A 15,600-nucleotide genomic window follows, 5' to 3' on the forward strand; every position below is an offset into this window, starting at 1 on the left:
TAAAACAGAGCTCGCACTAAAAAATCAGAACAACTACGCAAAAAGTAAGTATGGGGGTGTTAAGTTTCAAAGTTAGCTGCATGAAACAGCCATTGCCTAAGCCATGCGGCTTGTTTTGACAAAGTTAGAGCTAAAAGGCCACAACAACATATATCACGTTTTTTCTTGATTTCTCTTCGATTGGCATTTAAAAAATGAAATTAAAATTTGAAATCCGATTCTGCATGCGTTATAGCAAAAACGCTGATGGCAGTAGTCCCGCGACATTATAAACTGTGCCATAACAGAGACAGCGGGAAAAAAATAAATACAATCATCCACTTATCGACTTGCGTTGGGTGATATTGAACTTAGCATAAATAAAAGCCAAGAAAAGGAATTTTATCCACTTCTTATATAGGATTTCCACTATAAAACTAGTTCTCTGAAAAACGTTCATCAAAAATTGCAGATCTTAGCCAAAAAAAATTTGTGATAAATAAAGAAATATTTTGAGATATGATTCCTTAAACTTTGTTAAAAGAATATTTAAAAATATTAATATGTTGTTTATAAAAAACTATATTTAAAAAGCTTTAGCCATTCCACTAAAAAAAAAATTACTTTACTAAGGAAATGAGGCAAGATTTGTGCTTCAGCTGAGTTAACTTCACTTGTCCTTTCGCAGCTTCTGACTGGACAATTCTATGGCATCCAGCCAGAGCTTGAGTTCCTCTGGTTTTTCTGGTCGCTGGGCAGTTTCCGGGTAGGTCTTGAGGACCTCCAGCACATTACAGTTGGTGATGTTCTGCTTGGACATGGCCACCGCTCGCACAAAGCCGTCTGAAAGGGTGATGAATTGCTGCTCCAGGTAGATGGCCTTGTCGTCCCACCAGATCAATTTGGTCTGGATCTTGTACGGATGGAAGATGGGGATGGTGCGGCGGTATCGGACACTACTGGCACCCTGGACAGCCCCACCACGTCGGTCACGAATCCGTTCATAAAGCCCGGTGAGGGCGTAGAAATGAAAACGGGCAAAGTCCAATTCACGCAGATAACGGGCATTATTCATGTGTCGGATAAAGATGTCCACATCCTGCGAGGTGCATAACCCATAGATCGTTGTGGTGTCCGTGACCTTGCGCTTACGCTGAAACAGCCGACCAGCGAACACTGTGAACACACAGCGGATAAAGTAGTTTACATCCCAGATCACGTACAAGATTAGCAGCAGCACCAGCCAAGACATCGTGGTATCTAAATGTATATATTCACACTGAAAGGTCGGAGGGGAAAACCCGTTAGTGACAGTGAAAGTTGTGACTACACAGCAAGAAAATGGAATTAATAAGTATTATTATCAGTTCATAGTTCATCTGCCTCTTTAAGTAATTATTTTCGAAATAAGAGTCCTAACTCTTCCTAGCTAGCTTTTTCTATTTTTTAGGTTTAAAAACAAAAAACTTTTAAAAATGTTACATTTGTTAAATGTTTGTTGATATTATTATATTTTGTATTCCATAAATAATTTGGTTATAAGAAGCTTCTATCCAATGGATATTTCCCTGACTTCTTTATTTGTGCTTCAGACTTTGGCGCTGATTTACCGGATCGACAAAGTCCGTTGCCGGGAAAGTCAATTGTATCGGTTGACCCCTTCGCCAAGCAACTGGATACACGTATACTTACATTTGCAGTCGGTCGTTCAGCTCAGCTAAACTCACTAGCAACGTAGAGCGTGACAAGCGGGCAGAGCGGTAATGGCAGTAAAATCGGACAGAGCGGTAGCCAACAACACAACCGTTGGCGAGGCAAGGCCACAGACGACTGAATACCGAAGATTGCAGAGTGTAGGTCGTAGACTGAAGAGTGCCGATTGGCAACGCCGAAGACGACGCAACGCCGAAACAGAAGAAAGCAATCTCTCGAAAGTTACCCAATGCATGCAGTGTTGCCAGCTATGGACTAATTAGTTTGGCTAAAACCGGAATTAAAAATATCAAACAAAAAAATAACACAAATAATATGAATGTAAATATTAGCTATCCGCTATCCAATATTCATTAATTCATTTACTTGAAGAATTTCAAATTTTAAAGTAAAATATAATATTAAGCAATCATATATTATATATTATATCATGGTATTCTATATTCTTTATAATTTCTTAATGGCTACATAAAAAACGATTTGACAACACTCAGCACAAGTAGAGAAGAGGGGAAGCGATAATGAGAAGACAAAGCTAAAAATAATAATAAAGGAATAAAATGCTGATTAGTTGGCTATTTTCGAGTCAAAAGTTGTTGTTTAAAAAAACACTCAAAGTAAATAACAATAAAATTACTATTAAAACAGTGTAGCTAAATAATAGTAAGTAATACAAAATCTATGTAATAATGGCCTTATAAGCATTTTCATTAGCAGGGAAGTATTCATTCATTTTAACTAGGCGTATACAGAATTTAAACATCCATTAAACTATGTAAATTGTTTTTAAGTCATAGTCTTGGCTATAATAAACAATTTCAGGTATTTTTAGTAAGTACAGGTAATAGCTAATGCAGGGTGATTTTTCTCGATTTCTTCGATATTTACCGTATTTCTTTACTCACCTGTAAAGATAATTCCAACTTGACGAACCGATCGATTGATTCCGATGTGTGGGAATCTCTGGCGTGGAGTAATTAGCAAATAGACACTGGAAATTATAGCTATGCGATAAGATGACTGTGATCAGTGCAAACACTAACCATTGAACTGCAATCACCTGGCTGTTTTGTTAACTGCAAATTACCCGAATAGACAAAGTCTCAAAGGGCCGTTGCTGAAAGTTCAAGATGGGGTTTAATCACAAGTTCTAGCCAAGTGATATAAATTCTTAAGAAAATATTTACCACTGGGTTTTCGCACAGCTTAATCATTAGAGTAAGCACAATAGAAGTATTTTGAGATAATTAATAATTAATTTGTTAAAAGGCTTCTTTAACATTTTCTCCATAATATATTTCTGTTCTACATGTTATTTTGTATCTAATCAATGATTGATTGATTTTCTTATATAAAGAGTATTACCTACTATTTTGTACCCTTCTTACAGGAACTGAAGCCAAGGGCCCAAGAAAACCCCTCATTCGATTGCATATTTTCACATTATTTTGTTAATTTTACTAAACAATCATTTTACATCGTAACTTACGCACTGTGGTCTACCAAGGGGCTTTGTTTTTCGATTTTGATCAGAGGGCGTGGCTGATCTCTGGGTAGTTATGCAATACATTAGTTAAGGCCAAAACAGGGCGGGTTTTTGTTTTGTTTTTTGAGACACTTACATACATAGCTTACAATTTACACATTCCACGGTCACACTTAAACATTAAACATTAGCACACATTAACACGTACACACACACTAGCACGCGAGACAAAAAAAAAATGGGTTAATGGGAGTATCCGTTTCCTTTTCCAGTTGCGCGTTCGCCTTCGCTTCCGGCGATTCTAACGACTCCAGTCAGCAGCCGCTCCGAAGGTTCTTACTAGACATGTCATTGTACTCGATCCACTTAGCCAACTCCGGAGGCAGCGATGGCTTTAGCTTCAGACAGTGCGCTGTGGTCGTAGGCGCGGCCCCCGCAGTCGTCGCCCCTCCGGTCGACCCATGTCCATTCTCCGCCAACGAAGTATCCATGGCCGGATTGCTAATACCGCCAGAAGCCGCCGTCGGAGCAGCTATAGAAGGTGATGTCGTGGCACGGAATCCATTGGAGGACGTCCTGGGCAAGAGTTCCGCCATTACAGCTTCCATGGATACGTCGATCACTCGCTGGCGGCAGATAGCGATGCAATGCACAAACTTGTCTGACGGGCGGACAAATCGATGTTCCATGAACAGCGACTGTTCGTCCCAATAAATTATCTGAAAATAACAAAAGGAAATCAGGACTTACACAAGGTTACAAATTATTTAGAATATGGCAAATAATATTTTTAAAAACTGCAAAGTTTCCTTATTTTTGTAACTAATAAAATAGAGGAAACAAAATTCGTTTTATTACAAAAGGAAAATGTTTTTAATAATTGCTTTTTAAACTAACTTGCGAGACAATGTTAAAACGGTGGAAAGGGCGGATGAAGCGTCGGTAGCGAATTGTTGCCGCCCCCTGGAAAACGGAACCGCCCATTCCCGTAATGGTGCGGTACAGATTGGTCCGCTCATAAAAATCCACGCGGGCAAAGTCCAGCTCTCGGAAATAACGAGCATTGTTCATATGATACAACAATGTGTCCACATCATTGGTGAGGCAGAGTCCTAAAATGAGGTTTATAAAAGTAGTAGATCATTCAAAGAAATGGAAGATTCCAACTCTTTTGATTTCAAAAAAATATCCAAATGCACTTAATAGTTATTTATATAAGTTAGAGTTATCTAGAACACTAAAGCAAACAATTACTTTCATTAAATAAATAAACTTTAACTAAACGAGTAGAGCCCACACTGCGTATGAGTGTTAACCTTTAGAGCCATCTTGCTGGCACTTGTACGTATACGGTTTACTCTATACAAAACCGTATGAGCCACTTAGAAAGTATAACAATGCACCAGTCTAAGAATTCATAATTATAGTTAAGCTTTTTGTTGGCTTTGATCTTCAGAGAGTTCTGTTATATTTAAAAGTTATTCTTAAAAATGCGCGGACAGTTTAGATCTTTTTGTTTTGACTCTGTAATTAAACTGAACATAGAATTCTACAACAAGTTCAAAATGCTGTAAATTACTTTATGAATTAAGGTAGTTCTAAGATGGGTAATTTTCTCATTTCTATAAGTAAACTAAATAAGGAACTTGGGTTAGGACTGTGCAGTACTCACCGTTGACCGTGGTGGCGTCAAGGATGTGGCAGCGCCTCTTCACAAACCGAGCGAGCAGGACACAAAGGCACATGCGCAGGAAGTAATGGAGTTCTAGGAGTCCATAAAGCACAACGATGGCCAGCAGGACGCTAAGCGCCAGGTAGCAGAGTTGCTCCATTCCGCCAACAGATTCACTAAGTGGTGGGCGGACGGGCTGGGGCTGTGGTGAGTGGAGCAAAAGGCGCTGCAAATAGAATAGGAGGAGTAAGAGCGGCTCATCAAGACGGCTGGCAATCAAATTGTCAAATGATTGCAATCTAATTAGAATACGGAAGCAGGAAACCAAGCAAGTGCTCGACTAAGGGTTAAGGGTGAGACTTTCGGCGTTCAGAGGTTAAATTTATGGGGGTGGTTTTCTAAGCGCGGTTCTGGTCCTGGCTAAGCTAGCAAAGATGCTGAGCAGAATTAGGTCATGTTTTCGCCATCAAGTGATTTAATTGGTCAGGTCCTGATCCGAAAGACACACACACTAAGCACAGAAAAAAAAAAGAATTCCCTACTTGCACATAACAGATAATTTAAGTTTTCTGTTTTTAAATATTTTTCTTATACATTAAATTTGAAATTATTTTTAAAAGTATTCCCAAATTGTCCCTGTGTATCACAAACACACACTCGCAGAAACACTCGCGCGCGGCCAGGACAACCCCTAATTTGTTGATTCGTGGCTCGATTCATGGCCAGGACAATTGGACATTGGGACATCAGGCCACCCGGCCACTTTCAGTCCTCTCCTCTAACTGTCACTATTACCGCCCCCGAATTAATATTCGATATTTTCCAATAACAGGAAAAACCACTATCACGCGCACACACAACACATTATTAAATTATTAAGCACACGAAAAAAATGAGCAACAAAAAGGTGTTTCATACGAAAATGTTCAAAACCAAAAACCAAAATATGCAAGCCAAACGCCTACCGCAGCGACAACAGCGCACTGAGACTGAATCGCCTTTTTGGCCAAATCCAAATCCGTCCACTGGCGAAAAGTCCGCCGCAGCCTCTGTCGCCGCCGCAGTCGACGCCTGCGCAGCTCCCGCACACACCGCTCTCAGCTGACGTCCTCACAGCTTTCGGCCAAAAAGCTCCGCTGGCTAAGGGTTGAACCTGTTGCCGGTCCCGGTCCATCCCACACCGGCCCCCCTAACAAATATTGGATACTATTGGGTATTTGTAGAATTGAGGGGTATGTTAGAGCCATAATGATATGGGTGACGTGTGGTAATGGAAAATAATATAAGCGATTAGTGGGAGAACATGTACCCAAAACTAGGTGCTAATTATTGAATTTCCATAATTAAAAACACAAATTATAATAGGTAATTTAATGCCTGCACAATCTCAATTAACTGCAATTAGGTGGCTGTAGCCTATTATTTTTCATCTCTAGAAATTGTTGTTTTAAACGTCACCTTTACGAATATTAAATCGAGGGGAATGACATAGAAAAATAATCAGAAATATTAAACTAAAGAATATGTGTTATAGTAAAGGGTAACTAATACGTCTTTAAAGATGATTATCTTGAATCTAGATTGTGAACTGCGCTGTCAACCAACTCAAAGTTGTTAAGATGTTTCTTGAGCTAGACTAGAAATGTTTCCGCTTACTCGGGCCCAAAAAGATAAACAAACTTATATCAAGTACTTAATTCTATGCGAATGGCAAATGCCAAGAATAAACCCACTTGATTTAGCTTAGCTTCGATCGGATCCGTTGAGATGGCCTTTGTTCCGCTAACTCGGGATTATAGCCCTGTCAAGCGACAACACAAATTAGCTGGCTGTAAACACTAGCAGGGCACACGTTGAGCAAATACGGGAAGTTTGCACCCATAAAAATAAAAACAATAGGGAAAAATCAAAGAAACTATTTAAAAGCCTGCTAAAAAGTCAAGTCATTCGCCCACAGGTGTGCATTGATTTTTCTTTATTTTCAGCTTAAACAATTCGAAAAGTCCAAGCAAGTTAAGCTTTAAACTATAACTTTCGTTAGTTTTATTTGTTGTTACTGCAGTTGTTTTTGTTGGGCTTTCGATAGGACAAACAAAATTAGACAAAAGTGATTAAAGTCGTAAGTGCTATGTACAAAGTGTGTGGGTCTCCCAATCCGCTGAACAATTGATATAGGAACCCAATATTCATTCTATATCCTTGCCTTATCAAATATATATCTGGTTTTGTTTATAGGTATATAACACAAGTTAGCACAACGAACGTTTACTTTTCTTTCTTCTTTAAAGGGCTGATTTGAATAGAGGCATATTACTATGCTTGTGTTTATGTCTATATGTGTGGTGTGTTGGGTAAATATAGCTATAGTTAACTAATCTTATACATCAATTATTTATATATATACAGTATGCGTTGCCTTTTGACTTTTGGGATAAGGATAAGGTTAAGGTTATAAGTATGATTAACTGAATAACAAAAAAAAAAAAAGGAAACCAAGATAAATCCTGTAGGCTTTACAGCAGTTGGGAGACATCGGGAGTATATGGACTAAAGTATATATGTAAATAAAGCATGACACGGGCTGGCCTCTCCCTCTCTCTTTCTGTCTTACGTTTTCCATTACCATCTCGCTCTCTCTCCTGCGCTCCTGTTCGAAGTTCGCTTGCTCTGGATTGGATGGTCCACATCAATTAATAAGGCATACAAAAGACACAGACTCGCCACTTGGTCAACACATAACTTTCCGGCTTCTCATCTCTTAGAAAACTAATCCTAGTTGTATCATCGCTTAATTCCAGCTCTTTCACATCTATTCCATTCTTATCTATATCGTTTAATTCAGTTGTATCCTAAACATTCCGACAAACCCCTTTAACAAGGTCTTGCAGTGGCAGGGGAGCAGAGCAATAAAACAGCAACAGCAGCTCCTCAGTTGGTCTTCACGCGACACATCTCTTCAACGTCGCAGTGGTCCACGCTTTTAGCGAAAATACTACGGAGTTTAGCCATCGGACAGAGGTCCTCGTCTTGAGGGCATTTGGGTAGGCGCACCACTCGCTCCTGGTGCATTACTAAAACCTGCGGCTCCTCCTTGTCGCAACTGCAAGGGGGATTCATTATTATATATATATAATTTAACGATTTCATTGAGTATCACTAACTCGTAGCGGATGAAGGCCAAGTTGGTCGCGAAAGCGTCGATTTGGCTTGTGCGCCAAAGACGTTCGCTGGCAAAGTGCTTGTGCGTCAGCGGCTTTTTGTCCCGGGCCAATCCTAGGTGGGCCAGCAACTTAAGAAGTGTTCCCGAGTGCGTGAAATACAGCGTGGCGTTGGCCCGCCGAGGTAGCTCCTCCTTTTCAGATGAACTGCAAAAATATATATCAATTTTGAGGTGCTTGTATTGCCAAACCTTTATCTTGTACCACAAGTTAAGCGGAAGAATTATAAAAGAATGGAATCATTTCGATCTATTTCAATCAATTCAATCAATTTCAATTGAAACTAGTAAAATAAATTAAATATTACATAGTCTGCCCTCACCTGATGGCCGCAAACATATCTGCAATTGCCGGACAGGCAATGCGATGGGTCAGTTCGTAGCCGTAGCCATCGTTCCAATAGTATTCTAAATCCTCAAAGAACTCCAGGGCGTCTAGGGTGGCCACATCGAAGAAGTTACACCAGACGGAATCCGATGAACCGGACCCATGACGCGGGCGATGCCAAGCTGTCTCGAAAGCGCAAACCGTATACATAAGCTGGACGTCCTCCGGCTGAAGATCCGCTATTCTTGTGCTGCTCCGTACCTGCTCCACTGCTGACTCCATCTGCGGCTCCGCAAGGAACCTGCGTGCGTTGACCAAGGTTTCGGGATTCTTATCGACGTCAATTTTCCATTTTCCACAGCCCTTATAGAACTGCAAATATAAATGTGAATTATCAATTAGTAAAAATTCTAGGCTACACTCTAAGAACTTTAATAAGCAATATGTGAAATAAATAAATCTTATACATACTTCTTGCTAATTTTTTATCTTATTATTGATTACTACCTGGGGTGGGGCTGTAGATGGCCACCATATTGTCCACAAAGCCCACTGCCAGCTGCACCTTGTACGAATGAAACGACAGCCAGGTGGGATGTCCGATCTTGGGTCCAATAAAACCCTCGTTCGTTCTTAGCACCTTCTGCACTCGGCCGTCTAGCGAGTATATTCCGATCTTGGAGGCATTTCCGCAGGCCACCGTGTCCGCTATCTGGTGACTAGCAATGGCCGTCACATCACCACCAGCGTCCCACTCGTGCAGCACATCACTAACGCTATTGGGAAACTGGCTCCCCCGTAAATCCGCCACGCTAATCCGACCTTCAGTGCAACCGGAAACCAACACCGTTTCGTTGGCCCGCATGCAAGCGTGTAGAATGGGAGCACTGTGGCGTCTGTATACAGAGATCCGTGCATCCTGCGGCGAACATCGTTTGTCAAACAGGCGCACACTACCGTCGTCACAACCGACGAGGATCACATCCGATCGCATGTTGGGCAGGTAGGGTGCCAGAACCCGGGCACAGGTTTCGCTGCGACCTAAAGGAATATCCGCCAATTTTAGCTCCCTCTCCACGTCCCAGATGCGAATAAATCGACAGCCTCCTCCGCCTATCACTAGGTTCTGGCTGCACTGCTGCCAGGCAGTCACAATGCTCCCTGTGCCAGATCCACCCATCGAGAGTCCCGACACGTCCGTACCCTTGCCAATGCTTCCGCCAGAAGCCATACTACGCTGACGATAACCAGTCTGATTAACCTGCCCCAGGGCTGTCCAAGCTGTCACTAAGCGGGCCTTGCTGGGGGAATCCTCGGAATTGGCAGAGTTGGCCGGCGACGAGGATTGCCAGACTCTTACCACTCCGTCTTCGTGTGCCACTAGGTTGAGCGCCATATCATGAGCATTGATGAACTCGATGCTACTTACGCGAGCAAAGGGGGCGGTGGAAAATCCACCACAGCCCGATTTCCGCGGAGTACTGCCATTGAGAGAAGAAGATGATCCAGAACCCGATCCATACCCGGAGCTAGAGCCAGTGGAGCTACTTTCAGCTAAAGCATCAGAGCCGTAGGTGCGCACCGAATTGTACTGGAAGTCGTACACAAGAACCTTCTCTCTGTAGGCTACTGCAATCTGTGGCTCATATGGTAGCAGCTTCACAATGGAGGGCGTGAACTGTGTCTTTCGGTTCCATACGCACACATCGTAACCAAATCGATCACTCTGCTCCTGGTGCTGGCGGCGTGCATTCCGACGAATATAATCGTTTTTCAAGAAGCGCAATCTTCTGAGTCGCAACTCCATCGAGTTTCGGTCTACTGGGTAACGCTGGCGTCCCTCCTCCGCCACTCCCTCAGCACTGCTATAGCGCTCCTTGCCGGGCCGTGTAAAATAGGAAATGGCCCAGTGTATAAACTCGGTCGTTACAATGGGTGTGAGGCTGTGTCCAGGCTCCAAGTACTGATTGCTCTCACTGCCGCTGCTCCGCGCCGAATGGGTACTCTCCCTCGGTCCGCTGGGCAATCCTAATCCAGCTCCAGCGCCTACTGCTCCTCTTGAGTATGCTGGTCCACTGTCAGTCTCATCGTTTATGGAGCTGGTCCGCAGCTTGCGCTGCAGGAGAGTCTGAGGATCTCCTACAGCCACGCCGCCTCCACTGCCCGATAACCGCAGCTTTTGGGCCCAGTGGCTGGCGCCCGAGGCTGCTGCACCGACAGGAGGTGATTCTCCAGCAGCCCCGGCTCCTCCTGGTCCTCCGGTGCCACCCAAGTAATTAACCCTTGTATTCGGACTTGGTGGCAGGCTTACACTCAAACTACTGCATTTCTCCGAGGCCGTCGCCATCGTGGCTTCCTTAGCGGCCATAATAGGACACAAAGCCGTATCCCTCACATGATCAACAATCTCTTGAGCAATGGCTGCAACACGGGGAAACGGATCCTGGGCCAGATTGCAAATGCCCAGCCACAGCTTGGTGAAGATCGACTGGAAGGGTATGCTATTAGTGCCTCCAGCAGCTCCTGCTGCTCCTCTTCCGCCGGAGCTACCAGATCCACTCTTTGAGCGACCCAAAGTGTTGCCGGATGACCCAGCACCCGAGCTGGTTGTAGCACCGCCCATATTGGATATGGAGCTGGAGCTGGCTCCTCTTCGGATGGTAACATGACGCTCCAGGCTATGAGTAGAAGATGTCAGATCCCTGGGATCGCCGCACATCACAAAAGAAGCGGCGGACGCATGGCCTCGCATGTGCTCTGTTAGATAAACGGCCACAAACTGAGACTCAAACAGCAGGACCATCCATTGCAGAGCGGCAGCCAACTCCATGCGTACCAGCGGGGACATATCCTCACCCACGGTCTCCAGCATGGTAATGGCAATGATGCGATCAATGTTATTGGCCTGCTCCTCGCTGCGATCCGTCACAGAGCTAATAAATGTGCCCAATGCGAATACAGCAGCGGCTCTCACTTCCGGAATCGAGTCCCGCAGCAGAACGTACAGTTTCTCGTGAGCCAAATCTCGGGCTCCTGACCATCGCGCCTTCTCAAAGTTTTGCCACAGCATGCCTAGGCAAATGGCAAGCCACTGACGCAGCAACCAACTTCCGTCGTTGAGCTGCTCTAGGCAAATAGACAGAAGCGGGCCCTGCAGGGCGCTAGTTTGGCCCAGCAGAAAGTTGTGCACAATGGAGGACAATACGAAGGCGGATAACGTGCGATGCTCCTTAGAGACGGAGGTGTCTTGCAGCACGGACAAAAAGTACTTGTACTCCTTGACCAGATCAACCTGGCATGTTGGATCCACAGCCAGAATCTTGGCCCAAATGAACACCAAAACTGGTCGCAACTCACGTGTGGAACTCTGTAGCAGCTTAAGCACATAAGGAAATATGCCGACTCCTAGGGCGAGATTAACGGCCCAAGGACCCAGATCCAAGAAACGTGCCAGTAATTCTAAGGCTCTCAAGCGGTGCACCTGCGATAGAAGCACCTGCAGTACAATGGGCAGCTGCTCCGGTGGCGTTCTCGACTCCGATTCGCTATCTAGCCAAACTTGGAAAGCCGTTAGCTGATGCTCGAAGAACGGCAGCTGGCGATAAGGAGCATTGTGGTCGAGGATCTCGGGTAACTGCTGCAGGGCCAGATCCACCACCAGATCCCAGGCCTTCCACATTGGATGGCGATAGCAAGGGGGCAGGGCGGGTAGAGAAACTGGTGTACAATCGTGACTACGCAGGATGCGTTCGGCCAGCAGGAAGTTGCGGAAAAGGCTAGCTACTAGCAGGTCTTGACGGAACAGACGCTGGAACAAATCGCGGGGTAGCGTGTTCCACGCTATCGTGTCCGTAATGGCGGTAAATATCCAGTTCAGCTCGCCCATCATTGTACGTCGATCGTTGACCTTGCCTATTGAAAGATTTACGAGTTAGAAGGAGTCTGTGGAAAGGTAAAAGGGTTATCTCACCTGGTATCTTGTCGATCAGCTCGCTCTGGATACGAGGCACCATGCCCAGCTTCTCCTGCATGGCGTACCACTTGAGGGCGATATTTATGGGTGTGGTCAGGCAGCTGGTAAACAGATCCGCCGGCAGCTGGGCATTCATGGGCAGAATTTCGTTAGCCGCACAGGCGGCCAGGTGTATACAATTCTTGTAGCTGACCATCTGGTTGGGCAGCTGTACCTGATTGCCGGCTACATTGGCGGCGCCACCTGGGCCGCCTGAAAGTTGCTGGACCCCACCCCTCTGCTGGGCGGCGACCAGCGCCTTCTCCAATTCGTGTTCATGCTGTTCTGCGTACGGCTGAAACGAGTTGATGATGATCCCGGCATTGGAGCAATCGTATACGTATATCGAGGGCGCCGACATCCAAGTAATCAGCTCGAAGATGCTCAAAGGTATGTACTGCGTAAAGGTCTTGTTGAATACCCAGATCTCACCATTGGTCGTTGGCTTGGGCACCCCATGTCCGTTGTAATGGAAGAGTATACGTTCTCCCTTGGCATTCCGCCGAAGAGAGGTGCACAGTTTCTTAACATCCTCCACGGTGGGATCGTGGCACTTCTTGTATCTGGCCCTTGGCTGCCAGCGTTCGTACTGCATCTGAAGGTTACTACCAATAAGTTCCATGGCCTTAGGTGGCGACACTGAACTGGGATCTATCCAGCACTCTAGTCGAGAACATGGCTGGATCTTGACCACGTCGGGTGGATCTACGCCTATATTAAGACACAGAACCAGGGCCACGCTGGCCGTCTTCATGCGCTCACGGATGCGCCAGTGCTGCCGCTCGTAAACCATGGCCTGAATGCGTTCTTTGTGCCGCTTTGTCTGCAGGGAGAGTGGACACCTGTCGTCACGTATGCGTTCCCCAAAGCACAAGTTTTCCGTGGTCAGCTGAGGCTTTATATTTTGTATTCGCTTCATTATCACGTGGATGCAGTTGTCCCGGGGCCACTCCTTTCTAATGGTTTTGTTCAGATCCCTAAGGCAAATCAAAGAGACTTGCTCGTGGCTGTCCGTTGCCAAGATGTTGGTTAGTTGTTCAATGTGCTTTACAATCAGAAGAAGTGAGTAGTCGGGCGGCTTTATGTTCCTAACCAACTCACGCAGGGCGTTTAAGGAGTCCTCTTGGCAGGGTTCTCTACCGGTGGCCACCTGTTCCTCCGAGTCAGCGGATTGACTGTATTCAATTTCCTCCAGTGTCTCCATTATCAAGAGTATAGGATCGTCCCATCGAGCGTGTATGTAGTTTTCGTGCCTCTTCTGTAGTAGTGAGCGAAGGGCGGCCAGAGACTCTGTCATTTGACCTAAGGACAGCTCCTGCTTGGCAATGCTGCCTTTGCTGTCGCTGTCGCCACCACTGCTTTCGTCGACTACGACGCCGACTGCGGCCGACTTAGCGCGAACGGCACTTGCCATGTTTTGCGTGTTTTCTTTTCTTTTTTTTTTTGTGAGAGTGCTCTGCAATCCGAGTGATTTCCCGGAACGATTACGTCTCTGTTGCGGATCCAACCAGCTGAAAATCCCCCCGCGGGGACTCTAACACATAACCCCAAACACTTTTCGCACTTCGCTCTCCACTCCTCCTCCTCGCCACGGCGCTTTTCTTTCCTCGTTCCTCTTCTCCACGTTTTCCGCCTACGGATCGCGGCCCATTTCCCGAATACGGTTAAATAGAACTCGGAGAAAACACGCCGCCTCGCCGATTAAATTGCGGGTTGGCCAAAATAAAAAACATACAACTTTTACCGGCGATTTCGAGCATAAGATTATGCTGGTTAACTGTTTATATACTTGCAACTGCGTTTATTTATTTATGTTTAATCGAATTATACGAAAAGAATTACGCAGAAAATAAAAATCGATGATTATTCGATACCATCAATGTGGTCACACTGACACGCAGTTTACGACTTCGATATCGATATCACACTCAACATTTCGTTACAAAAATGAGTTTCCGGCGTTGCCAGATTAATGCGAGGATAAGGAAGGCGCGCGTTTTTAATTTTTTAAACAAAAATTATAACATATGAGGTTACAATACTTAAATCACAATGAAGTATAAATAATGAATTTTGTATGATACAGTTTGGAGTACTATGTCAAAGGACTACTTACCCGTAAAATAGGATCTTCGTGCAAAGGCGGCGGATATCTTATTGAACGAATGCGATGACGTCCAAATAAGCCCGTGGCAAAACTCTCTGCACTTTTTAGCGTCCTCTGTGTTGCCGTGTACTTAAAGTAATACCACTCTGGGCTGTACAAATCCGGAAGTAGATCTGGAAATCGACGCTGCATTCGTTCTGCCAGCTCAATCAGTTCATCCTCGCCCTCCGCCACCAGTAACTTTTCATCTTCGGTAGCATTAAGATGATTCCAACTCCATTGCCTTAACTTGTTTTGTTCAGCGAAGCAGATCGGCGAATTTGGTTGGTCTAGAATAAGCTTCTTTATCTCGGAAAGACGATTTTGGGCCTGGAGAATAACGGATTCACTGGGATTTCGAGTTCCATGTCGAATAATGGACCAGATTCGCGTCGGATGGCAACCTTGTGAAACGGATAAAAGAGAAAAATCAGCTGTTTTAGCAGTCATGTGTTGGTACAGTGAATGCCGGATGAGATAAACTTATGCTACTTTGTAGCATGTATATAACAACATTTTTATAGTTTCTCGACTTTTCATTGCCCCAAACTTTTTGTTTTTGGTGTGGTGCCGCATAATTGAAATATATACACAAATTTTTAAGATGTTTTTGTATCGAGCGTACACTGTCACCACCCAGCTGAGACAACAGATGATTTTGCGGATGCCCACTGTATGCGTGGTACAAGGAAAACATGAATACAAACCGGCAAATTGCGGCGGCATGTCGTCGTAATTGGCGATCGCTCTGTAAGGCGTCTTTGTTGACAGTCTGCCCTCGATATCAGCGCGATTAAGACGGCGGCACTCCTCCTCAACACACGACACTCGTGCGAAGAAGTGAAGGAGTAGCAGCAAAAACAAACAGCAGAATTGATTTAGCATTTTTCCGGGAGGGTAGAAAAACTTGTCACTAAAACTAAGTTAAAACATGGAATCGAATCAAAAGACGAGAGTAAACGAAAAATGCTAAAAAAATAATCACGAAAGTAAAACAAATTGTCAAGTGTGCGAGTGTCGAAAGGTGGCAGCACTATCACAGAAGTT

The 15,600-nt window shown here is 44.7% G+C and overlaps 4 protein-coding genes across 4 annotated transcripts; all 4 read right to left on the reverse strand.

The window, feature by feature from the left end:
* Nucleotides 1–543: 543 nt before the first annotated feature.
* LOC108103202 (protein THEM6) lies at nucleotides 544–1,837 on the reverse strand. Its single transcript, XM_017208591.2, has 2 exons — nucleotides 1,672–1,837; nucleotides 544–1,258 (listed from the first exon to the last, which is right to left on the reverse strand). The coding sequence occupies exon 2, from the start codon at nucleotides 1,229–1,231 to the stop codon at nucleotides 650–652; it is 582 nt and encodes a 193-aa protein (XP_017064080.1). The 5' UTR covers nucleotides 1,232–1,258; nucleotides 1,672–1,837; the 3' UTR covers nucleotides 544–649.
* Nucleotides 1,838–2,928: 1,091 nt separating this feature from the next.
* On the reverse strand, nucleotides 2,929–5,854 carry LOC108103198 (protein THEM6). The gene is made up of 4 exons (XM_017208586.1): nucleotides 5,816–5,854; nucleotides 4,851–5,076; nucleotides 4,076–4,290; nucleotides 2,929–3,897 (listed from the first exon to the last, which is right to left on the reverse strand). Exons 2-4 carry the CDS (start codon nucleotides 5,008–5,010, stop codon nucleotides 3,493–3,495), a joined length of 780 nt encoding a protein of 259 aa, XP_017064075.1. The 5' UTR covers nucleotides 5,011–5,076; nucleotides 5,816–5,854; the 3' UTR covers nucleotides 2,929–3,492.
* Nucleotides 5,855–6,810: 956 nt separating this feature from the next.
* On the reverse strand, nucleotides 6,811–15,587 carry LOC108103242 (multiple inositol polyphosphate phosphatase 1). The gene is made up of 5 exons (XM_017208643.2): nucleotides 15,261–15,587; nucleotides 14,524–14,957; nucleotides 8,391–8,767; nucleotides 8,012–8,215; nucleotides 6,811–7,950 (listed from the first exon to the last, which is right to left on the reverse strand). The coding sequence occupies exons 1-5, from the start codon at nucleotides 15,436–15,438 to the stop codon at nucleotides 7,779–7,781; spliced, it is 1,365 nt and encodes a 454-aa protein (XP_017064132.1). The 5' UTR covers nucleotides 15,439–15,587; the 3' UTR covers nucleotides 6,811–7,778.
* Nucleotides 8,658–14,341, reverse strand: LOC108103241 (regulatory-associated protein of mTOR). The gene is made up of 3 exons (XM_017208641.2): nucleotides 12,366–14,341; nucleotides 8,903–12,307; nucleotides 8,658–8,767 (listed from the first exon to the last, which is right to left on the reverse strand). The coding sequence occupies exons 1-3, from the start codon at nucleotides 13,819–13,821 to the stop codon at nucleotides 8,760–8,762; spliced, it is 4,869 nt and encodes a 1,622-aa protein (XP_017064130.1). The 5' UTR covers nucleotides 13,822–14,341; the 3' UTR covers nucleotides 8,658–8,759.
* Nucleotides 15,588–15,600: the final 13 nt, after the last annotated feature.

This window comes from Drosophila eugracilis, unplaced genomic scaffold, assembly GCF_018153835.1.
Source record: "Drosophila eugracilis isolate 14026-0451.02 unplaced genomic scaffold, ASM1815383v1 contig_2167, whole genome shotgun sequence".
In the NCBI taxonomy this organism is placed as follows: Eukaryota; Metazoa; Arthropoda; class Insecta; order Diptera; family Drosophilidae; genus Drosophila; species Drosophila eugracilis.